At 47.5% G+C, this 25552-nt stretch overlaps 1 protein-coding gene across 2 annotated transcripts in view; it reads left to right on the top strand.

The window, feature by feature from the left end:
• Nucleotides 1-288: 288 nt before the first annotated feature.
• LOC140390091 (protein phosphatase 1 regulatory subunit 1C-like) overlaps nt 289-25552 on the top strand; it is a 224968-nt gene continuing 199704 nt past the window's right edge. The window contains exon 1 of one of the 2 annotated variants that reach the window (XM_072474994.1): nt 289-441. In XM_072474994.1, the coding sequence (XP_072331095.1) occupies nt 364-441 (78 nt within the window). In that variant the 5' untranslated portion in view covers nt 289-363. The remainder of the gene's footprint in view (nt 442-25552) is intronic. The other variant, XM_072474995.1, reaches the window with a different exon arrangement.

Below are 25552 nucleotides of genomic sequence, written 5' to 3'. Positions count from 1 at the left end.
CTTAGTCTGCTTTCAAAGCCAGCGATTTAGCCCTGTGCTAAACAGCCCCTACCATCATTGACGGGTGAATCATTGACGGGTGAATGACCTTTGTTCTATGTCTACGCTGTGGTTTTTCAGGAGAAAGTAGAAAGGGAACTTTATTCTGCATCCATATCTATCCCCTAACCGTGTTTGCCCTGGCAGTATTTGCTGGGGCTGTTCTGTGGGATCTGGTTTGACTGTTCATGCCTCTAGATGGTTATCTGAATCTGGATGCCCGTGTATGGGACAGGGAGAGGAGGGGCAGGAACTGAACTCTGAGAACTGCAATGCAGTTAGTGCAGCAGATCACTAAGCCGTGAGCAGCACCGGAGAGCTACAATGGCAAATGATCCTCGGAAGGTCCAGTTCACAGAACCAGTGCTGGATTTGGGACTGGACCCACAGATGGCGGAGCAGGTAAGTGGATAATTCCTGGTACAAATATAATGTGCAGAATGTGGCTCACAGCTTGCAAATATATTTTAATAATAGTTAAAGCTATGTTTCAATGGGCGGATACACAATTACTTAAACGTACTTATACATTCTCAACACCAACGTGTGTTAAGTTAAAAATTATACTTTATTTGACTTTGAAATAGATCGAAAGAAACTGTTTCCACTCCAAGTGGGTTGGTAGTGATATCTATTGGCAGGAGATCTAGAGGAGACAATTTTTTAAATATAAATTTAGAGTACCCAATTAAATTTTTTTTCCAATTAAGGGGAAGTTTAGCTCGGTTAATCTACATACGCTGCACATCTTTGGATTTGTGGGGTGAGACCAATGCTGACACTGGGAGAATGTGCAAACTCCACAAGGACAGTGACCCGGGGTCGGGATCAAACCCTGACTCTTGGCGCTTTGAGGCAACAGTGCTAATTACTGCGCCACCTTGCCTCCCAATCCAGAGGTGACATCAATAGTGTTTTTTATATTTCGTTTTGCGCATTGAGCTTTAACCTGCAATATATTCTTTGAAGGGATAATGAAAAAGATTCAACAGTAACTTTCAAGAGGAAGTTGAATAAATTGCCAAAGTACAGCTGCTAAGTCCAGGACGCATAGGATGATGTCTGTGTTGGCAGAGCAGCTCATTGTTTATTAATTGTATGTTAATTTGTAATGGACATATCTGCTTGATAACGTGTTAAAAATAACAGGTTCCAGTTAAATCCTTCACTGCCTGTGGGGCAGCACGGTACCACAGTTGCTTCACAGCTCCAGGGTTCCAGGTTCGATTCCCAGCTTGGGTCATTGTCTGTGTGGAGTCTGCACGTTGTCCCCGTGGGTTTCCTCCGGGTGCTCCAGCTTCCTCCCACAGTCCAAAGATGTGCAGGTTAGGTGGATTGGCTATGATAAATTGCCCTTAGTGTCCAAAAAGGGCCTCCTTCTGCACTGTAAATTCTATGATTCTATGATTCTGTCTTGATGAAATTTACCAAAACTATCAAATTAGAAATATTTTTACTCCGTTTGCCGAGCAAATGTGTATCATAATAATTTAATGCAGAGGATAAATATATCAGCCATGAACAAAGATTGACCTTCCGGCTGGTTACTGTGGGTGTACTGAAAAATAACGATCCAAAATCTTGATGTGAGGGCCCCTCAGAAACATTTGTTTAAATGCATGCCTTTGGTTTTCCACCAAGCGCAAGTGCTGACTGACTGTTGGGATTGAATGTGGGAGTCTGCATTCTGTGTCCTCTACAATGACATTGTGACACCAGAGCATGATTCTGCAATATTATTTAATGACTTTCTTATCTTTACGGCACAAGGCGTTTTCACTTGCATTCCCTGTCCTCCTGACTTGTTAAGAGCTTTGAGTATTTTATGCAGCAGACCTTCCCTGGAACCTCTGACTGATATTGGCAGTAAACTGTGAACTCTCACCTGTCTAGAATCAACAAACGTAAATAATCCTTAAGCACTGGAGAAATGACACGTTAAAAACATGAGAATCGGATGGAAGACCATCCGCACATTTGCACAAACACATAAACAAACATACATGCAAACACATACACTGTCATCTTGTGCGCAAATGAGATATGTGAGCGTATGCGCACAAGACACACGCTGACAAAAGGACACCAAGGCACTCGTCGCTCACAAACATCATGGCTGAAAATGAAACGTGTGAACACACAAACTCATGCACATGGACACACTTTCACGAAAACACACATTCAACACAAAGACATCTAATGTGCAAATGGTCAGTATGATGTAGCCACCTGAGATGGCCACCTACAAAGGACCATGGGAATTGTGGCCAACCTAGGACTCAGACAGATACAGAGCTTGTGTGTATTTGCAACCCAGATAGCCAGACCTGATCGAAACCCCCATTTGTTTGCATTCTAATGGCCCATTTCCCCAGAACAATAGGACTGTACTCAAGTAACCGATACAGACACAGACACAGACTAATTGGCGCCACTCCCTTTACTCAGGGAGCTCAACCGCCAAGGTCAATGACCGCTAAGGACAAGCCCAGCCACCAAGGCACCTGCCCCTTTATTGGCCAAAATCGAAGGCAGTGATCAAAGCCCTGTCAAACTACTGGATCCAAAGTTAAGGACCGCCCTAAAGAGCACAAAACCCCAGAAGGATAAAAAGAGACACAGCCATGTGTTCGGTCTCTTTCTGATCCAGCCTGTGCCAACCCAATTGCAGCACAACGACCAGACAGCCAAGTTCAAGACCAATGATCGCTACCTGACGGATGAGCCCAGCAGAGACAGAGCCACTTCTTCTACCCAGCCATGCGAGATCGGGATAAAGGCCTTATCCATCTGCACAGAGCCGGTTGCCCTGCAGTTAAGTATTGTAGTTGTTAGGTGTAGTTTAACTTGTAGTGCATTGTGTTGCATGTCGAAGTAATCCTTGTGTGTAAATAAACATCTTTGAACTTGAATTGACTAACTGATTGTGTGGTCATTGGACCGATATACAGGAAGCCTTGTGGTTCAGTAAGATAAATAGAAACACCCACAGTAGTGACGACGCTGTTGGGACATAACATCATAATCATAAAAAGACCCTCAGTATCATATTTCCAACTCTAAAGCGCAATATTTTTGGCGACCTCTGACGGGACTCGAATTAGAAGTGATTCTGTCACTCCGAGAGAACCCACAAGCTTTGAAATCCAATTGCGAGAGAGAGAAAGAACCACAAATGCAAGGCCCATATCGATCAAATAACCAAATTTCGGAAGTGTGTACTAACCTGCATGCGTACTAACAGGGGTATCAGGTAAACGCGTTAGATTGTGTAAAACTATCAGGAGAATTGCGAACCGGAAAATAGCTTAGGCCATACCCGCCTTGTCCCCCTGACCCAAATTAAAGGTAGGAAAAAGCGAAGTTGAAAGTAGAAGCAAAGAGATATTAGAAGCAATGGCCACTAAAGTGATGGAACGTTTAATGAACCCACAGGAACCTAAGGTCACAGCGACCAACAGAGCAGAGCAATGCCCCATATGGGAGGGAGAGTTGAGGAAGCATTTGAAGGGGAAAGGATGGCCCCTTTGGTCGAATTTTTGTGCGAATGATGAGTCAGGTCCAGGAAGCATAGGACAAACTTGGTGGGACAACCTAACTGAGGTCCACAAGAACAATTCAGCAAAGGTTCGAAAGCCAATGGCAATAGTGTCCTGTTTGGCACAGCTGCGAGGCACAGAGGAGGTCGTTAGTTGAAAAAGAAGAGACGAATGAGGGAAACAATAGTGAAAGTGAAAAGATTAGTGAGCAACTCCGGGAACAGTTGGCAGCTATGGATAAGGAGATGGCTGATGTGAAACGCGCACACCAATCTTGTTTAGTTCACCATAGTAGATTTCAGACCCAGTACAATAAAGCCTACCAAGATACACAGTGCACAGTCCTGGTAAGAGAAGAAACAGAAGGATGTGGAAGGATGCTTTTCTGATTGGAGGGCTGTGACCAGTGGTGTTCCACAGGGATCAGTGCTGGGACCTTTGCTGTTTGTAGTATATATAAATGATTTGAAGGAAAATGTAACTGGTCTGATTAGTAAGTTTGCAGACGACACAAAGGTTGGTGGAATTGCGGATAGCGATGAGGACTGTCAGAGAATACAGCAGGATTTAGATTGTTTGGAGACTTGGGCGGAGAGATGGCAGATGGAGTTTAATCCGTACAAATGTGAGGTACTGCATTTTGGAAGGTCTAATGCAGGTAGGGAATATACAGTGAATGGTAGAACCCTCAAGAGTATCGAAAGTCAAAGAGATCTAGGAGTACAGGTCCACAGGTCACTGTTTTAAGATAAAGATAGATAGTTTTTTGAAGAATAAAGGGATTAAGGGTTATGGTGTTCGGGCCGGAAAGTGGAGCTGAGTCCACAAAAGATCAGCCATGATCTCATTGAATGGCGGAGCAGGCTCGAGGGGCCAGATGGCCTACTCCTACTCCTAGTTCTTATGTTCTTATGTTCTTATGAAAGGGGCAACACAGGTGGAGAAGGTAGTCAAGAAGGCATACGGCATGCTTGCCTTCATTGGCCGGGTCATTGAGTATAAGAATTGGCCAGTCATGATGCAGCTGTATAGAACCTTAGTTAGGCCACACTTGGAGTATAGTGTTCAATTCTGGTCGTCACACTACCAGAAGGATGTGGAGACTTTAGAGAGGGTGCAGAAGAGATTTACCAGAATGTTGCCTGGTATAGAGGGCATTAGCTATGAGGAGCGGTTGAATAAACTCGGTTTGTTCTCACTGGCTTGAAGGAGGTTGAGGGGCGACCTGATAGAAGTCTACAAAATTATGAGGGGCATAGAGTGGATAGTCAGAGGCTTTACCCCAGGGTAGAGGGGTCAATTACTAGGGGGCATAGGTTTAAGGTGAGAGGGGCAAGGTTTAGAGTAGATGTACGAGGCAAGTTTTTTACGCAGAGGGTAGTGAGTGCCCGGAACTCGCTACCGGAGGAGGTGGTGGAAGCAGGGACGATAGTGACATTTAAGTGGCATCTTGACAAATACATGAATAGGATGGGAATAGAGAGATACGGACCCAGGAAGTGTAGAAGATTGTAGTTTAGTCGGGCAGCATGGTCGGCACGGGCTTGGAGGGCCGAAGGGCCTGTTCCTGTGCTGTACATTTCTTTGTTCTTTGTTACAGCAGGTAGCACAGTTAATGAGTCAATGCGCGGATTTAAAGGCAGCTTTGTGAGCACTCCACAGCCCCACTACAGAACAGAGACAGAGCACAGTAGACCACGCGAAATGCAGACAACAAATTGAGAAACTACAGTCACTACTTTCAATGCAGAATGGATTTAGATATACCTTTGGACAAAATTTAGATGAGGAAAATGCCCCCAATTGGCAAGAATTAAATGAAAGTGCCCAGAGATATGTTAAGGATACAGGAAATCAGAATCGAGCCCCCCAGGCCCCAAAAAGGAAAGCACCCGCACCACCGACTGCACAGGCAACATCCACCCCCACTCACAATTCGACCCCCATGAATCCGGTCACCACACAGCACAAGTCATCGGATCAGGAGAAGCCCGATTTTGTTTACACCACCCCACTTTCCATTACCCAATTGAGAGATTGTTCTCAAATTTGTTCCGTTCCAACCCACCGCAGACCCGCACAATTTCTTTGAGGCAGTGCGCCAACAAAAAGTCACATACGGCCGAGACGAGAGAGAGGAAGTCAAACTCATAGTTATGAGCCGTAGCCAGTCCGTCAGATCAGCTTTGACCGACCCCCAGAATGTAGCAGGAGGAACCCTACAGGATATGAAAATGGCCATTTTAGATGCGATCGGGTACAACAAGGGAGACCCAGTAGAAGGTTTGAGCCGCTGTAGGCAAAAGAAGGGAGAGCATCCGACCGCATTTGTAGGTCGCCTTTGGATCCATTTTAAAGCAGTATTTGGGGATTTCAACCGCGCCCACTTAAGTGACGAAGATACAACTAAATGGTCCTGCACTTTTGTCCCACATGCCACAGAAGCAGGTCAAAAGGCTTGTGTGAATTATGACCCCGCAAATTACACACAAAATGAAGTTTGGGTTTTAAAGCGACTCTTCAGCGCTTGGGAACATTCCCTACACAGGAAGGCAGATCAGGAGCAGGTAGAATCAAATATGCACCCAGTCAGGACTAACCAGGACCCAGCATGGGTTAACGAGGATAGACATGAAGGACAGCACCCCAGAGCACAGGCACCTCGAGGTTGCTATAATTGTGGACACATGGGACAATACGCCCGCGATTGCCGACAAAACCCCCCAAACCAGCAACGACACCAACAACCAGGCCCCCCACCTAGGAACAATGTTAGGCCCATGCATAGAGTTAGCGCCCGCTCAGACAGTTCAGCGGTCAACACCACAGATTGACAGTGTTCAGACTCCCCAACTTGGGTCTGCGACACACTCTGGGACAAATAAGGCAGGCCAGTAGTCACAGGCACAGTCCGGGGCATCCAGTAGAATTTCTTTGTGACACAGGAGGGCCCCGCACCACTTTAAACTCCTCCACAATGTTTCAGCGCGACAAATGGCCCACCACAGACACCATCACCCTTCGTGGATTTACCGGACAAGTACAGCAGGGATACATCACAGCCCCGTAGATATTCGGATAGGGACCATAAGCACCAGGCACCCCGTTGTTTTAGTCGACTTGCCCCAACCAGCCGAGCACATTCTAGGAATCGATTTTATGAGCTCCCACAACCTTTGCTTCGACCCAGTGAATAAATGTGTATGGAAAATGGCCAAAACAGCGGGAGCCCCCGCTACGCTCACAGTAGGGGATTATGAACATAGGATTTGCGCAATAGGAGACTATTGGTTTGATCCACAAACAATTAGTGCAGACCAGACAATTAGCGAGATCCTCACAAAACACAAAGCTTCTTTTGCACAACACAAACATGATTGTGGGAAGTTCCCAGGAACGGTCATAATTTCAGGTCCCGATCCAAAGCCACAGAAGCAATACAGTTTCCCACAGCAAGCCGAGGGTGAGATTTCAAAAGTTATCAATAGTTTACCAGACCAAGGAGTTATTCGGCCCATAGCCTCAATAAATAATGCCCCAATTTGGCCCCTGAAAAAACCCATGGTGATTAAGGATGGTAGGTTGAAGGATGGTTCAGTCAGCCAAATCAGAGCAGCTCGCTGGACACTGCTGTTACAAGGAAGGGACATTGCAGTCAAGCGTACCAAGACCCACACATTTCTAGCAGATAATGTTCAGTATGCAGGGACCCCACATGAGTGTCAGATCATAGTAGCCCAACACAACATAGGACCCTTTATTCCAAAGTCATTACACCCATGAGCACAGAAAGCACAGAATCCACAAACCACAGGCAATGCTTTAAAGATTTATGTAGACGGTTCCTCCACGATTGAAAATGACAAGAGAATAACTGGTTGTGGAATTTATGTAGAAGACGAGTAGGGACAGGCATTAGAAGAGATTTCTTTAAAATTGCCAGGCCACCTAGGTTCACAAGCAGCAGAACTCGCAGCCATACCATATGTAGTGCAGCACCCCGATTCTTTCCCAACCCCCACAGACATACATTCGGATAGCCTAGATGTGTGCAATAGCTTAAGAGAATTCCTGCCCTTGTGGGAATCTCGAGGATTCGTATCAGCTGATGGTAAACCCCTCTGCCCCGTTGCTGAAGCATATTCTCAGTAGCAGGAAGTTGTGCGTGGAGTCCGAGGAGATAGGAGAGGTTGTTGCTCTTTTTAGCCTTAGTTTATCAGCTCTGATTATGTCACCTTTGCTCACGAGTCGCCAGGTATCTTTCTGATACCGCCACGTGGTTCAAGCTCAAGTTATGATTAATAAGTCAGCACACCGCTTAGTAAGATTGAAATCAACGGTCATTTATTATATACAACAAGTAATGTTTACACAATAATCCTACTATCTATATAGAAACCTATCATTACTGGCCAATACTTAACTTTAGGAAGAGCCCACCAGGTCAGGGAAATGAATGACTTATCGAATCGGATCTGGCCCGCGGGTTTCAAAAGGCTGATACAGGTCAATGGCTAGGAGTCTTTATCGGATAGCGATCGCTGGATTCAAACTTACAGTTGCTGGCTGATGTTCTTGCAAAGGTCTCGAGCAGGTGAAGAAGGGAGAGAGAGAGAGATCTGAACTTGGCCCCTCACTTTATAGGGCCCAGGGGCTTCCCGCCTCTCGGGGCGGCCCTTGACCCTGAGTCCCAAGTGATTGGACTTGTTCCCAATCACTGGGTTCGATACGTCCAATTGCGAGGCGATTCCCCGATCGGGGGGTGGTCGTTCACCTGCCTTTGTTTCGGCCACTGCAGGCGCCGACAGGTCTGGCCCGGTATTCAATTGCTAATATGTTGCAATTGTTCCCGGGGATAGCCGATTAAACTGCAGAAAATACGGAGGCTGGGGATTGAGGGTGATTTGGAGATGTGGATCAGAAATTGGCTAGCTGAAAGAAGACAGAGAGAGGGTGGTGGTTGATGGGAAATGTTCAGAATGGAGTACAGTCACAAGTGGAGTACCACAAGGATCTGTTCTGGGGCCGTTGCTGTTTGTCATTTTTATCAATGACCTAGAGGAAGGCGCAGAAGGGTGGGTGAGTAAATTTGCAGACGATACTAAAGTCGGTGGTGTTGTCGATAGTGTGGAAGGATGTAGCAGGTTACAGAGGGATATAGATAAGCTGCAGAGCTGGGCTGAGAGGTGGCAAATGGAGTTTAATGTAGAGAAGTGTGAGGTGATTCACTTTGGAAGGAATAACAGGAATGCGGAATATTTGGCTAATGGTAAAGTTCTTGAAAGTGTGGATGAGCAGAGGGATCTAGGTGTCCATGTACATAGATCCCTGAAAGTTGCCACCCAGGTTGATAGGGTTGTGAAGAAGGCCTATGGAGTGTTGGCCTTTATTGGTAGAGGGATTGAGTTCCGGAGTCGGGAGGTCATGTTGCAGCTGTACAGAACTCTGGTACGGCCGCATTTGGAGTATTGCGTACAGTTCTGGTCACCGCATTATAGGAAGGACGTGGAGGCTTTGGAGCGGGTGCAGAGGAGATTTACCAGGATGTTGCCTGGTATGGAGGGAAAATCTTATGAGGAAAGGCTGATGGACTTGAGGTGTTTTCGTTGGAGAGAAGAAGGTTAAGAGGAGACTTAATAGAGGCATACAAAATGATCAGGGGGTTGGATAGGGTGGACAGTGAGAGCCTTCTCCCGCGGATGGAAATGGCTGGCACGAGGGGACATAACTTTAAACTGAGGGGTAATAGATATAGGACAGAGGTCAGAGGTAGGTTCTTTACGCAAAGAGTAGTGAGGCCGTGGAATGCCCTACCTGCTACAGTAGTGAACTCGCCAACATTGAGGGCATTTAAAAGTTTATTGGATAAACATATGGATGATAATGGCATAGTGTAGGTTAGATGGCTTTTGTTTCGGTGCAACATCGTGGGCCGAAGGGCCTGTACTGCGCTGTATTGTTCTATGTTCTATGTTCTATGTTCTAGATGTCTGGGTTGATGGGCTGTTAATCGTCCTGAGTATCGATCTGGGCCGACTTCCCCAGAGCCGAATATGATATTCTGCCTGCAGCTGTCCGTTTGTGTCCTGTTGCCTGCTTTTCCCATCAGCCTTTTCGGTTAGCCATTTTAAATCGGGTTTTGGCCAAGTTAATAGGGAATCAGCCATTTTAGGTGGCTACAGACCCTCCTTGTGATCCTAACGCGAAGCGTGAAGGATCACATAAATTTTGTCCTTTTCATTCCCTGACCGGGGGTGGGGGGGGGGGGGGGGGGGGGGGGGGCACCTCCTACATGGCCACTACTCTGACCCTAGCTATGCACAAAAATTTACCCAAACAATTCATGAGGGCGCTATGTCAGGCAGGGGCATGTATCTAAAAAAAAGAAACTGGGAACCTCTAACTTTACCTAAACAACTCATCAAGCATTGCATAATCCTATCTCTCTAAACATACAAAACAATCATAATATTCCATATATTCTTTCCTGGCTTGGCAGTCAAGCGCAGGATCATACATTTCCATACGTTTCTTTTTATTTACAGGAAAACGCAAGTGCATGTTTCATTATTCATAGGTCTCGGGGGTCTGGGGTCTGGTCATAACCGAATATCGGGAATCGGATCCGATATACCGGGGTTCGAGCGCGGTACGCTCTCCGTTTCCACTTGCGGAGGCGCATGGTCTGTACTGCACAGCAGAGTATAGCCAATGCTAACAGTGCCTCAATGACGTACGACAGGGAGTACCAAGTTATGAACTTGGCACACCAGGATAATGCAGCGTGGCTGGTGACTGGGCCCTCGGTACTGCGGGGCAGTGAAACATTAACGGCAGGGGGGTTTGGAGTAATGGGGTCCGCGTTTCCGCGCAACCAAATGTTCAGAAAAAGAGTGTTGAGCACGATGAAAGAAGTCCTCATGGCTGTCCTCTTTCTTTTCTTTCTCTGTGTTCTCTGTTTTTCTCCGGTTCTGGAGCTTCTGAAGTTCTGTAAAACAAGCATAGTATCTGTAACTACCTTGGTTTAATATCCGGTGTGTTAGTGTGTCTGTCCTTCTTGGGGCCAATTAAACCCTTATAATTGGTCACAATATGTGACTTCTCCCCCATTTTCTTTTCAAAACAAATGTTAGGACACGGCACACTTCCCAATGGTGGACCAGTGCTAAGTTTATCATCCAAATGTTCCTGGATGTAAACAGCATTTGGCAGCAACCCAAAGGTTGCCTAAATAAATAAAACTGTTTTTGAAAGGAAAAGGTCGAATGAGGTGCGTATGGGCCGCGACGGGTAAGATTTGGATGGAGTCCCTGGGTAGGACGGCTACCAATACCATATGTCCCCTACCTGAGCGTTTTTGACCAACGGGAGGGGGGTCCCCAGGCAGGGCGCGTCTCACGCCGTTTCTCCACTGCCTGAGCAACCGACAAGAAATGGCAAGAGTGTAGTCATCATGGTGGGGTTACTGTTCTGAATCTCCCGTCAAATCAGAAGAGTAGCTACGATCGGGCGTCTGATACCCGAACAAGTATCAGCTGAAAAGCTAGTTCCTCTGAACAAGCGTCTGGTCTCGGTGGACCTCTAAGGCAAGTCCTCAGAGATTCCGGCAGAATGGGCGTGTGGCCGCGGTGGGTGTCAGTGGGAAAAAGCTAAAAAGTTCAGGTGAATGGGTGTGTGGTGGTGAGAACATTCTCCTGTTGGACGAACAACATTAAACAAACATACAAACAACGGAAAACATCCTGCAGGTTCCATCAGGAAGGACAACACTTTTCGCCAAGTGTCTCCTTTAAATCATCATGTGGACACCTCAGTTCTCTGTTGCAAACAGGGTCACAAAGGGGTTGGTGGCTTGGGAGTCAGACCCGAGGTCGTCACCTTCTCCCGGGTGCCAAACTCTGGAGTGAATTAGGGCGGAAAGGGCTGCGAGGTGTGAGTTGGGGCTGCTCTCGTCGTTGCGGATGAGTCTGCAGGAGTTGTCGCGGTGCCAATGAGTTGGGTCGAGTTGGGTGGGAACAAAGTCGGGGTCGTCCGTGTGGTTCGGTGGTCGGTGGTGTGGTTTATTTAAGTAGGTGATGAGGAAGGGGTCACTGGAGTCGAGGTCGGAGTTGCTGGGTGTGGGACCAGGATAGTAGGGAGGCGTGCTGTGGCTGTCGTCAGAGTCACAGTCGCTGTCTGTGCTGCTGCAGTCTGTGGGCGTTCCGGGGCGGAGCGTAAAGTTTGTGGGTGGAGTCGGGGGCGAGTCCGTGTCTGGGCTGGACGTGGAGGGGTTGGTGTGGTTACGTCGGCTGTGGGCGGGGTTTGGTCTGTTGCGTCAAGCATGACGTGGTGGGCATGGTTTGACTGTGCTCCATCAACCTTTAGCCGGTTTATGTGAAACCAGGCAGTCTTACCATTTGGGTATTTTATTTTATATACCGATGGGCTTACTTTATCCGTAATGGAGTACGGACCCGAGTATTTCAGAGACAGATATGTGCTGGGGTTATACACAGACAACATCACTTATTGTCCTATATTATACCCCATTGCATGTACTGCCTTATCAAAACAGGCCTTGCTCTGTTTTCTTTTAGTGCCCAGTTTAACAGCGGCTGCTAACTGAGCCGTTTTTACATTTGCGAATAATTGTTCAACGGCTTTCTCATGGGTGAGGGCCGTAACTTCAGGGCTGGTCAGGTCTAAACCTAACAATTACTCTGTCCCTTTCATGGGGCGTCCGGTCATGAGAGTGTGTGGGGTAAAACCTGTGGAGGTGGAAACAGTGTTCCGCAAAAACATCAGCGCAAAGGGGAGGACAGAATCCCAGGTGGTGTTGTTCTGCTGGACCATTTTTCTAAGGGTGGTTTTTAGGGTCCGATTCATGCGCTCCACTATACCACTCGACTGTGGGTGGTACGCAATGTGAAATTTTTGGGTTATGCCAAATATCGTGAGAACGTTCTGCATGACCCGTCCCGTAAAGTGAGAACCTTGGTCCGACTCAATACTGCGGGGGAGTCCCCATCTTGTAAAAATGTGGTGGGTTAGGATTTTGGCTGTGGTTTTCGCGGTGTTGGTGCGGGCTGGAAATGCTTCCACCCACTTTGTAAAAGTGTCTATGACCACCAGAACATATTTGTAGCCATTCCTGCAAGGGGGCAATGGACCTATAAAATCGATCTGGAGGTTAGTCCAGGGGCCGTTAACGGGTCGGGTGTGGCTGAGATGTGCCTTTTTGGCATATCTATCTGGGTTGTTCTGCGCACAGATGAGGCAATTCTCAATGTAATAGGATACATCCTCTTTGAGATTAGGCCACCAACAAAGATGTTTGAGGTGGGCTGCGGTGGGTTCGATTCCCTGGTGTCCATGACCATCATGGAATAAACAGGTCATTTGATTCCTATCCTGCTCAGGAACTACGTAAAGGGTGTTCTTTAGCACCACACCGTCATGTGTGGTTATTGCATTTCTGTACCTCTCGTATGAGGCTGGAAACTTCCCTTTCACGATTTCAGTGAGAGCGCTGTCCTGCTTCTGGGCCTCTACTAGATCTTCGATCCTAGTCTGCGCAACCTGAACTGCACTCAATGGGGCGCTCTCGGGGGGCTTCCAAAAATACACATGCCTGGATCCGTCGCCTTAGCCAGTGCATCGGCTTTTACATTTCCAGGGGGGGAGGAACGATGGTGGCTGCGGACTTTTATAATGCCAAATGTCAGGTTCTTGGCTGTTTTCAGAATATGGCGGAGTAATGGGGCTGAGGGGAGGGGTTTCCCATCCGCGGAAACAAATCCCCTTGTTTCCCAGAGGAGCAGAAATTCAGTGAGGCTGTTGCAGACGTATAGACTGTCTGAATATATGTCTGCTGGGCTGGGGAAGGAATCTGGGTGCTCTACAATGTAAGCGATGGCCGCAAGCTCTGCTTAGAGAAGATTCCACCTGGCAGCGCGGATTTGGCTGACGGTACCGTCTTTAAGTCGTCCGTCTCGTAAAAGTTGGGTGGGGGTGTGCTCGGTCAAAATGGTGATGGGGTTCAGTCCGGTAATGTATGAAAAGCACTGGACTGCCCAGAAAACTGCGAGCAGGTGCCTCTCACAGGCTGAGAATCCCTGCTACACAGCATCTAAAATCCGGGAGGCATAAGCTACGGGTCTTAGCTGGTTGTGCCGTTCCTGCAGGAGCACGGCTGAAAGGGTGCGGTCTGTGGTCGCTACCTCTATGGCGTAAGGGGAAAGCGGGTCGGAAACTTGTAGTGCGGGGGCGGCTATGAGCGCCTGTTTTAATGATTCCACAGCATCCTTATGCTGCGGAAGCCATTCCCAGGGGGCTCCTTTCTTTAGGAGGTCTGAGAGGGGTGCTGCCTTGCTGGCGAAACCGTCAATGTGGTTTCGGCAGTAGCCAACCATTCCTAAAAACGACCGGAGAGCTGAAACGTTCTGGGGAAGGGGCAATTTAGCGATCGAGTCAATTCTTTTGTGCTCGATCTCGCGTTTGCCGTGTGTGATGATAGTACCCAAATATATCACCTTTTCTTCCAATATCTGGGCCTTTTTGGGGTTGACTTTACATCCAATGGAATGTAGTAATTCCAGGAGTTCGGACAGAAGCTCAATGTGCTCTTCCTTAGTGTCTGTCTGCAGTAGTAGATCGTCTACATACTGTACCAGACATTCGGGGCGAGAACATCTCGCTAGTCCGTTTGCCAGCTGTCGGTGGAAAATGGAGGGGGAGTTGTGGAAGCCCTGTAGCAGGCATGTCCACGTGTACTGCTGCGCTTTGAAAGTGAAGGCAAATTTATACTGGCACGCCTTTGCCAATGGAATGGACCAGAATCCATTACTGACGTCCAAAACCGTGAAATATCGGGCATGGAGTCCCTGTTTGAGCATGGTCTCGGGACTTGTTGCAACGGTGGGGGCTGCTGCGGGGGTGACTTTATTGAGTTCCCGATAATCAATGGTCAAGCGCCATGATCCTTCGGGCTTCCTTACTGGCCAAATCAGGGCATTATTAGTTGAGGCTACCGATCTTAGGACGCCCTGCTCTAATAAGCTTTCTATGACCTTTAGGATTTCTCCCTCTCCTTCTAGGGGAAATCCGTACTGTTTTGGGGGTCTCGGGTCCGGTCCTGTTATTTGTACGGAACCGGTCATCCGTCCACAGTCGTGCTTGTGGGTCGCGAATGCTGCCCTGTTCTTTTGCAGGACTGCCCTAACCTGTCGGTCCGTGCTGAGTGTGGTGGGGTTGAACCAAAACTCGCCTACTGCGCTAATTTTGTTCATATAATCCCCTATATTGAGCGTAGCGGGGGCTCTAGCGGATTTCGCCATCTTCCAGACACACTGGTTGACTGGATCGAAAGAGAGGTGATGAGAATTCATGAAGTCGATCCCTAAAATGTGCTCTGCTGTTGGGGGCAGGTCGACTAACACTTCGGGGTGCTTTGTATTAATGGTTCCGATCTGGATGGGTACAGGGGTTGTGATATGTCCCTGCTGTGAGTGGCCTGTGAAGCCGCTGAGGGTGATAGTGGCTGTGGTGGGTCACGTGTCCTTACCAAGGGTGGAGGAATTTAAGGTTGTGCGGGACCCTCCTGTGTCCCAGAGAAGCTCGATCGGCTGTCCCCTAGCCTTTGCTGCGACTACGGGTCGTCCTGACCTATCCCAAAGGGCATCGCAGACCCAGCTGGGGGAGCCTGTACACCGTCAGTCCGTTCCGGTCAAGTCTGTCTGATCGGACTGGGCGCTAACGCTATGTATGGGCTCTGCCTTTTTCTTATTGATTGTGCCTGTCTGTTGGGCTCTCTGTGGTTTTTTAGGGGCCTTGCATCCTTTGGCAAAATGTCCCAACTGTCTGCAATTGTAGCATTCTTGCGGTTTTGCTGGGGGGCTGCTCTTTCCCTCGTTTACCCAGGCGGGGTTGTGGAGAGTGGTTCTTACTGCCTGCACGTCTGCGGCGGCTTGGTTTTCCTCAGGGGTTCTAGCTGCGGATTTACCGTGAGCCGCTTGTTCCCAAACGCGGGACAATCTTTTGACCACCCACTTCTCATTCTGAGCCTCCTCCGAGGGGTCATAATTACTATAGGCATTCTGTCCTGCTTCCGTGGCATGGGAGATAAGGGTGCGGGTCCATTTGGCCATATTGTCTGCGGACAAATGGGCACGGTCTACGTTGCCGAAAACGGCTTCAAAGTGAATCCACAAGTGTCCTGCAAACGCTGTGGGATGTTCAGACTTTTTCTGTCTCCATTTATTTTAGACCGTCTACGGGGTCGCCCCGGTTGTACCCGATCGCATCCAAGATCACGGTATGCATTTCTGAAAGGGTGCCTCCTCCTACATTCTGTGGGTCGGAAGGGCTGCTGCGACTGATTGGTCTAAGCTGAGGACCGTGAGCTTTACCTGCTCTTTTTCATCCAGGGCGTACATGGTCGCCTGGTGTTTGACGGTGGCAAAGAAATGGTGTGGTTCTGAAGCGGGGAGGAACGGTGCGATTTTTGCACATGCGTCCCGTAATTGGGTCACTGTGAGGGGGGTGGAATATAAGACTTCCGCCTCGTTTGCTGTGGCGGTGCGGTGGGTTGTTACAGGGTTCATGGGAGCCTGTATTACCTGCTGTGTGGGGGGTGGGGGTGCTCTCCTCCTTTGGGGTTTTCCCTGCACACATGCTCCCTGAACATATCTCTGCGCTGTGTCTTGCAGTTCTTCCCAATCAGGGCTGTCTTCCTGGCCTTAACTTTCCCCAAAGGTGTCTTGGAATTCATTTTGGACAGAAAGCATTGCTTGCAGGTCTGCAATTTGCTTTCTGTACTTCGCATGGTCTAAGGTACTCTGCCTTTGTTCCGTGGTTGCAGCGTGGAGCGCTCTCAAGGCTGCCTTGAGATCACTACATTGCTTCTGTAGTGTCTCCACCTGCTTCTCCGTCTCTTTCTTAACCAGGACGGCACGCTGCGTGTCCTGATAAGCCTTCTCATACTGGGATTGAAAACTACTTAAATGCGCCAGACAAGACTGGTGACCCCGTTTGGCGTCAGTCACCTCTTCGTCCTTGGCTTCTAACTGCCTTTTCAATTCCAGGTTTTCCTTTTCCATCTCACATACATCGATTTTACTCATATGATGTATGCCTTCTATTTCTTTTCGGAGCGTCCTGACGACCTCCTCTGTGCCTCGCAATTGTGCCATGCAGGACACGATTGCCATCGGCTTGCGCGCTTTCGCTAAGCTTTTCTTATGGATTTCACTCATGTTCTCCCACCAAGTATGCCCTATACTTCCGGGACCTGAGTCGTTGTTAGTACAGAAACTGCTCCACAGGGGCCATCCTTTGCCCTGCAGAAATTTGCAAATTTCCACTTCCCAAATGGGACACTGTCCCACTCTAACGCTGCTGATCGGTGCGACCGCAAATTCCTCGGGGTTCATGAGGTGCTGCATTGCCTGCATTGCCTGCATGGCTATCTCTCTTATCTGCTCGTTACGTTCAAATTTGGAACAGGGGGCTAAGGTGGTGTCGTAGATGCGGGTACGGCTTGCGCTAATTTCCGAAAATACAGACTTCCGACAGTTTTGACGCAACAAAATCTATCAGTTTTACCTTATAACCCTGTTAGTTACGCATGCATACACACACTTCCGAATTGTGAATTATTAACCAGAACCGCTTGAACGCTTGTGGGGTTTTTTTGTTTGTTTTTGTTTCCGATTGGACTTCGAATTCAAAGGTTATGGTTCTCCCGGAGTGGTTTTCCACTTCTTTGTCGGGACCCGGCGGAGTCGCCAATTATGTTGCTCTTTTTAGCCTTAGTTTATTAGCTCTGATTATGTCACCTTTGCTCACGAGTCGCCAGGTATCTTTCTGATACCGCCACGTGGTTCAAGCTCAAGTTATGATTAATAAGTCAGCACACCGCTTAGTAAGATTGAAATCAACGGTCATTTATTATATACAACAAGTAATGTTTACATAATAATCCTACTATCTTTATATAAACCTATCACTACTGGCCAATACTTAACTTTAGGAAGAGCCCACCAGGTCAGGGAGACGAATGGCTTATCGAATCGGATCTGGCCCACGGGATTCAAAAGGCTGATACAGGTCGATGGCTAGGAGTCTTTATCGGATAGCGATCGCTGGATTCAAACTTACAGTTGCTGGCTGATGTTCTTGCGAAGGTCTCGAGCAGGCGAAGAAGGGAGAGAGAGAGAGATCTGAACTGGCCCCTCACTTTATAGGGCCCAGGGGCTTCCCACCTCTCGGGGCGGCCCTTGACCCTGAGTCCCAAGTGATTGGACTTGTTCCCAATCACTGGGTTCGATACGTCCAATAACGGGGCGATTCCTCGATCGGGGGGTGGTCGTTCACCTGCCTTTGTTTCGGCCACTGCAGGCGCCGACAGGTCTGGCCCGGTATTCAATTGCTAATATGTTGCAATTGTTCCCAGGGATAGCCGATTAAACTGCAGATGTCTGGGTTGATGGGCTGCTAATAGTCCTGAGTATAACTGCAGATGTCTGGGTTGATGGGCTGTCTTGAGTATCGATCTGGGCTGACTCCCCCAGAGCTGAATATGATATTCTGCCTGCAGCTGTCCGTTTGTGTCCTGTTGCCTGCTTTTCCCACCAGCCTTTTTGGTTAGCTATTAATTAATTAATAGGGAATCAGCCATTTTAGGTGGCTACAAGGTGCTAAATGAATATTTTTTGTCAGTATTCACACAGGAAAAAGATAATGTTATCGAGGACAATACTGAGATTCAGGCTACTAGACTAGAAAGGCTTGAGGTTCATAAGGAGGAGGTGTTAGCAATTCTGGAAAGTGTGAAAATAGATAAGTCCCCTGGGCTGGATGGCATTTATCCTAGGATTCTCTGGGAAGCTAGGGAGGAGATTGCTGAGCCTTTGGCTTTGATCTTTAAGAAGTTTTACAACAGCAGGTTTGTTTCGACGTCACTAGCTTTCGGAGCCCTGCTCCTTCCTCAGGTGAATGTATCTTTGGCTTTGATCTTTAAGTCATCTTTGTCTACAGGAATAGTGCCAGAAGACTGGAGGATACCAAATGTTCAAGAAGGGAAGTAGAGACAACCCCGGTAACTATAGACCAGTGAGCCTTACTTCTGTTGTGGGCAAAGTCTTGGAAAGGTTTATAAGAGATAGGATGTATAATCATCTGGAAAGGAATAATTTGATTAGAGATAGTCAACATGGCTTTGTGAAGGGTAGGTTGTGCCTCACAAACCTTATTGAGTTCTCTGAGACCAAACAGGTGGATGAGGGTAAAGCAGCTGATGTGGTGTATATGGATTTCAGTAAAGCGTTTGATAAGGTTCCCCACGGTAGGCTACTGCAGAAAATACGGAGGCATGGGAATCAGGGTGATTTAGCAGTTTGGATCAGAAATTGGCTAGCTGGAAGAAGACAAAGGGTGGTGGTTGATGGGAAATGTCCAGACTGGAGTCCAGTTACTAGTGATGTACCACAAGGATCTGTTTTGGGGCCAAATGTTTGTCATTTTTACAAATTACCTGGAGGAGGGTGTAGAAGGATGGGTGAGTAAATTTGCAAATGACACTAAAGTCGGTGGAGTTGTGGACAGTGCGGAAGGATGTTACAAGTTACAGAGGGACATAGATAAGCTGCAGCGCTGGGCTGAGAGGTGGCAAATGGAGTTTAATGCAGAAAAGTGTGAGGTGATTCATTTTGGAAGGAATAACAGGAAGACAGAGAACTGGGCTAATGGTAAAATTCTTGGCAGTGTGGATGAGCAGAGAGATCTCGGTGTCCATGTACATAGATCCCTGAAAGTTGCCACCCAGGTTGAGAGGGTTGTTAAGAAGGCGTACGGTGTGTTAGCTTTTATTGGCAGAGGGATTGAGTTTTGGAGCCATGAGGTCATGTTGCAGCTGTACAAAACTCTGGTGCAGCCGCATTTGGAGTATTGCGTGCAATTATGGTCGCCGCATTATAGGAAGGATGTGGAAGCATTGGAAAGGGCGCAGAGGAGATTTACCAGAATGTTGCCTGGTATGGAGGGAAGATCTTATGAGGAAAGGCTGAGGGACTTGAGGCTGTTTTCGTTATAGAGAAGAAGGTTAAGAGGTGACTTAATTGAGGCATACAAGATGATCAGAGGATCTGATAGGGTGGACAGTGAGAGCCTTTTTCCTCGGATGGTGATGTCTAGCACGAGGGGACATAGCTTTAAATTGAGGGGAGATAGATATAGGACAGATGTCAGAGGTAGGTTCTTTACTCAGAGAGTAGTAAGGGCGTGGAATTCCCTGTCTGCAACAGTAGTGGACTCGCCAACACTAAGGGCATTCAAATGGTCATTGGATAGACATATGGATGATAAGGGAATAGTGTAGATGGGCTTTAGAGTGGTTTCACAGGTCGGCGCAACATCGAGGTCCAAAGGGCCTGTACTGCGCTGTAATGTTCTATGTTCTATGTTCTATGTATGGTATAATTAAAGTGAGAAGCCATCATCGTTCCTCCCCACCGGTAATGTGAAGGCAGACACCGTTGCAAAGGCAGGATCACACCACAGTCACTTTTGGCAGCCCCCCAAAAGTGAACCGATACACGCAGTCCAGGTTTCCCAGACCAATATTGAGGATCTAGCCCAGGCCCAAAGGGCAGATGACACTCTCAAACGAGTTTTAGATGGTAACTTCCCAGCCCTGTACGATAAGTGGAAGGACGCATTGACGGTACAGGACGGCATAGTTTTGAAGAATGGAATTTATTTGATCCCCACCCAGGACAGAAATCAGCTAATTTACGAGTTTCATGACGGACACGGACATCAGGGGATAGACAATACCATTGCCCTTTGTGTTGGTGGCCCGATTTAAAAACCGATGTAATGCATTATGTAGAGAATTGTCTGATCTGTGTACGAAACAATCCTGAGAGGTACTCCAAGAAAGGACAATTGAGACACACCCGACCTGTTAATGGCCCTTGGACAAATTTGCAACTAGACTACATTGGCCCCCTCCCCCCTTGCAGAAATGGTTTCAAATAGGTGTTAGTGGTAATAGACACCATTACAAAATGCAATTCCCTCATGGACAAACACAGCAAAGGCCACCGCTAAGATTTTGACCCAACAGATATTTACACGCTGGGGTCTCCCCCGCAGCATTGAGTCAGACCAAGGTTCCCACTTCACCGGCAGAGTCATGCAAAATGTTCTAACAATTTTTGGAATCAAGCAAAAATTTCACATCGCATATCACCCCCAATCCAGCAGCATTGTTGAACGAATGAATCGCACTTTAAAAGCGACCATTAGGAAAATGGTGCAACAGAATAATACCACATGGGACACAGTTCTCCCATTCGCCCTGATGTTTATCCAGAACACTGTATCCAGTTCCACAGGATTCACCCCCCACACTAATGACCGGACGGCCCAGGAAGGGAATTGAATATTTATTAGGTCTCGATTTGGCCAGCCCCACAGTCACTGCACTCATCCATGAAAAAGCAGTCCAACAAGTAACAGAAAATATTAAAGCAGCACAGCTAGCTGCAGCTGTCCGACTAGGTGCCAGGAAAAAGCAGAGTAAGGCCTGCTTTGACAAAACCGTCCACCCCGTAGGGTACACAGTCTGTCAGTAAGTCATGGTTTCCCTTAACAATCCCAGTTCTTTCCTCTCCCCAAATTTGCAGGCCCCTACTCCATTTCGGACAAAGTGAGCCCCTCCGTGTACAAGATAATGTACCCCAATGGTAAAACTGGTTGGTTCCACATCAACCAACTCAAAGTCTATGGAACCCAATGTAGCAACTCCCACCACATCTCTCTGCCAATAGGAGACGATTCTGCCCCACCCACCGCCAACCTAGCCCAACCCTCCCCCAGCCATGCTAGCACGTCCACACCCACAGACCCGACCTTGTCCCCACCCACAGGCACAACCTTCCATCTTCAACTTGACTCAGACGACAGCGCCAGCCTCCCCGAATTGACCACGATCACTGACCACTGGTACGATCTCCCCACCCCCAGTCACTCCAGCCCCCGGAACCACGACAAAGACATATTTGGCTCCCTATATCCCCTTCCACAGCCACCGCCACAGCCACAACCCCTAACTTGCCCTCCACTGCCACCGCCCCTACGCCTCACGACAAACAAGCCCCTCTTTGGCACCGCGACAACTCTTGTAGACTGGTAAGACGTGACGATTTGGATTCCACGACGGCCCACGCGGCCATGGCACAGAAACGGCAGACACGAGCCTGGCAACCGGGAGATGGTGATGATTCAGATTCTGACTCTCGTTTCGATAACCCTTTCATGACGTTGTTTGGTACAGAACCCTGAGGTGTCCAGATAATGAGAAAAAGATGGCGCATAAGAATTACAGTGTCCTATTTTCTGATGGAGCCTGCCCGCCTTTTTTCCTTCTTCTTTCCTTCTTGTTACATGGTTTTAATTGATGTCGGACTGGCACCCAATTTCTTGATACTCTAGTTACTTTTCTCACAGAAACACAGACGCCATTTACTGACCAATGGCCGTTAAAGGTACAATTGTTGGATCTCACATGACTACAAATTCTTTACGCTCATTTAGGTCACCCAGGTATGGAGTAACAGCACTAATCCCCGCCCTGCCTGAGGACTCCCAATGCATCCGGTCAGCTAAGTTTGGGTAGTGGAGCAACGGCACTGATCACTGCCCTACCTGGGGATTCCACCCATTCTTACCCACACGCACCTCATGTTCCCATCACTTCAAGTACTCTGGAATGGTTTCCTACACTCTATGCTGTCCTTGGCAGGTCTTTGTTTCCCCTTATCTGCTTTTATATTGTGGTTTAAAGAATGCCCTTTGCCACGCTCGGTACACTCACCCTTCCTTCCTTTAGGTTCCGCAACCCCCTTTGGTCGCTTCCCACCTGCTATTTACACACGAACTATCTCTGGACCCTGGGACGAAGAAACTGTATAAGACCGGGCACCCTAAAATTCTGCTAGTTAAGATGCGCCTCAGCCATCACTGATTGCAGTAAAGTAAAGACTGGACAGAGAAACTGTCCGCCCACTCCCCGCACCGACCACAAGCTGCGAGAACCTCTGCACTTAAAAATAATTTTTTTTGGCATGTCTTGTCTCTTAAAATGTTATTTCAAAAAAAAAATGAGGGTGTCACACATGGTGACGATTCTAATGGGTAATTGGAATAAGGAGAGAAAGACAAATAAACAAGATATTAACCAAAGATAATAACAGATATTATGCTTGCACCCCCAGGAATATACGGAAAACGGAAGACAGAAGACAAGATGAAGCAAGGACTGCTGAAATACGTTTTGATCATCGCTGGACTCCTACAAATGCGTGCGCAATGAGCCGCTGTAATACACACTACACCAACCCCGAACACTACCACACAACATGACGCCCCTAGCCTGGACACCACACCACACATAGAGAGAGACACTGACACCCCCACTTGGTGCAAAAACATTGCCAAATGGTACCCACTTTCAGACACAGTAGAGGCCCTTCTGGTAATTGCAGTAATCTGCAGTTTCATTCAGACACTTTGACTCCGTAAACGACGAAAAAGAGCCTCCCGCTCCCTGATATATACAGTCCGAGCCCCCTTCTTTGGAATTCAACAAACTCAACAAACATTTTAACTGCTGCGAAGAATTAAAAACCTTGTACCTCTGTAACTTTGCTAGATTAAGTAAAAATGTGATGCTGCTGTTTTAAAATGTTTGGTACTGTACATAAGTTCTTTTTGATATTTACCAGCAGCATGAGAGTAGCTTAGATAATGTTAGTTAGTTATCACCCCTGTTTCGTAATGAAATGTTTTATAGTGAACCCGTTAGAGATTGATTAGTGTGATGTTATTAAAATGTTAGGTAATTGTCTCAAACATGGGCTAGAGTAGTGCAGAACCTGGCCTTGACCAAGGGTAACCAGTACGCCAAGGATGGATAAGGGATCAACAGTGTGATCCACCACGCTTCGCGTTCAGGATCAAGAGGACAGGATGTAGCCATCTGAGATGGCCACCTACAAAGGACCATGGGAATTGTGGCCAACCCAGGACTCAGACAGATACAGAGCTTGTGTGTATTTGCAACCCAGATAGCCAGACCTGATCATCGATAAGGGCAGCATGGTAGCATAGTGGTTAGCACAATTGCTTCACAGCTCCAGGTTCCCAGGTTCGATTCACGGCTTGGGTCACTGTCTGGCAGAGTCTGCACGTTCTCCCCGTGTTTGCATGGGTTTCTCCGGGTGCTCCGGTTTCCTCTCACAGTCCAAAGATGTGCAGGTTAGGTGGATTGGCCATGCTAAATTGCCCTTAGTGTCCAAAATTGCCCTTAGTATTGGGTGGGGTTACTGGGTTATGGGGATAGGGTTTGAGATGTGGGCCTGGGTAGGGTGCTCTTTCCAAGAGCCAGTTCAGACTCGATGAGCCAAATGGCCTCCTTCTGTACTGTAAATTCTATGATTCTATGAAACCCCGTTCATTTGCATTCTAATGGCCCATTTCCCCAGAACAATAGGACTGTACTCAAGTAACCGATACAGACACAGACTGATCGGCGCCACTCCCTTTACTCAGAGAGCCCAACCACCAAGGTCAATGACCACGAAGGACACGCCCAGCCACCAAGGCACCTGCCCCTTTATTGGCCAAAATCGAAGGCAGTGATCAGAGCCCTGTCGAACTATTGGGTCCAAAGTTAAGGACCGCCCCAAAGAGCACAAAACCCCAGAAGGATAAAAAGAGACACAGCCATGTGTTCGGTCTCTTTTGGATCCAGCCTGTGCCAACCCAATTGCAGCATAACGACCAGACAGCCAAGTTCAAGACCAATGATCGCTACCTGACGGATGAGCCCAGCAGAGACAGAGCCACTTCTTCTACCCAGCCATGCGAGATCAGGATAAAGGCCTTATCCACCGGCACAGAGCCGGGTATCGGTTATTGTAGTTGTTAGGTGTAGTTTAACTTGTAGTGTATTGTGTTGCATGTCAAAGTAATCCTTGTGTGTAAATAAACCATCTTTGAACTTGAACTGACTAACTGGTTGTGTGGTCATTTGACCAATATATGGGAAGCCTTGTGGTTCAGTAAGAGAAATAGAAACATCCACAGTATTGGCGACGCTGTTGGGACATAGCATCATAATTATAAAAAGAGCCTCAGTATCTTATTGGTGACTCGAAGGAGCAACAATGAACACATCCACACATATACCCGAATGCAGGGCCAACCTGTTGACACAAAATGTGGCATTTAGTGTGAAAAGGAAGAGTGTGAGCACTCACACACATATGGAAAAGCAAGAAGACACTCAACCTGGCAGAGTTCTTGTTCTCACAGTAGCATAGTATGAATATAAATTGTAAACATACAAGCCTAAAGCCACAGCCACACATGGATTCACAAATGCACATATATACACACATACTCACACAGACACACACACATAGACATACACACACAGACTCATTCTGCTCACACACTTCGACAATATGAGAATAAATGTTGTTAACACTCATATACGTGCATGTGCATACAAATAATCGTGATGAGAATCACACAGATACACATATACAGATAAAAACGCACACAATTACACCGGTAGTGGAATGCCCAAACACACACACACTTTCTTCAAATTCTCACTGACATACTTTGTAAGAATGAACAGCCACTAACAACAATTTTATAGGGCTCAGGATCCTTGATAAAATTTAAATTGTACTGTCACGCCTGGAAGGTTCCAATAGGACATAAGAGCTAAACGAGATGGAAACGCAATCTAATGCTTACAAACGCTGCAATCTGACTAACAATATTTATTCATTGAGTAGCCGGAGTAACCTAAGTTTTTCTTTCACCCAATCCCTATTAGCGTAATCATTCCATGTTCAAGCAACTCGAAACACTTTGAAATGCATTTAACCAAAAACTATTCAGCCCAATTCCTTAATCGC

This window comes from Scyliorhinus torazame, chromosome 14, assembly GCF_047496885.1.
Source record: "Scyliorhinus torazame isolate Kashiwa2021f chromosome 14, sScyTor2.1, whole genome shotgun sequence".
NCBI classification, from domain to species: domain Eukaryota; kingdom Metazoa; phylum Chordata; class Chondrichthyes; order Carcharhiniformes; family Scyliorhinidae; genus Scyliorhinus; species Scyliorhinus torazame.
Note: the sequence above shows the minus strand (reverse complement) of the source record. Positions and strands in the feature narration are given on the sequence as shown.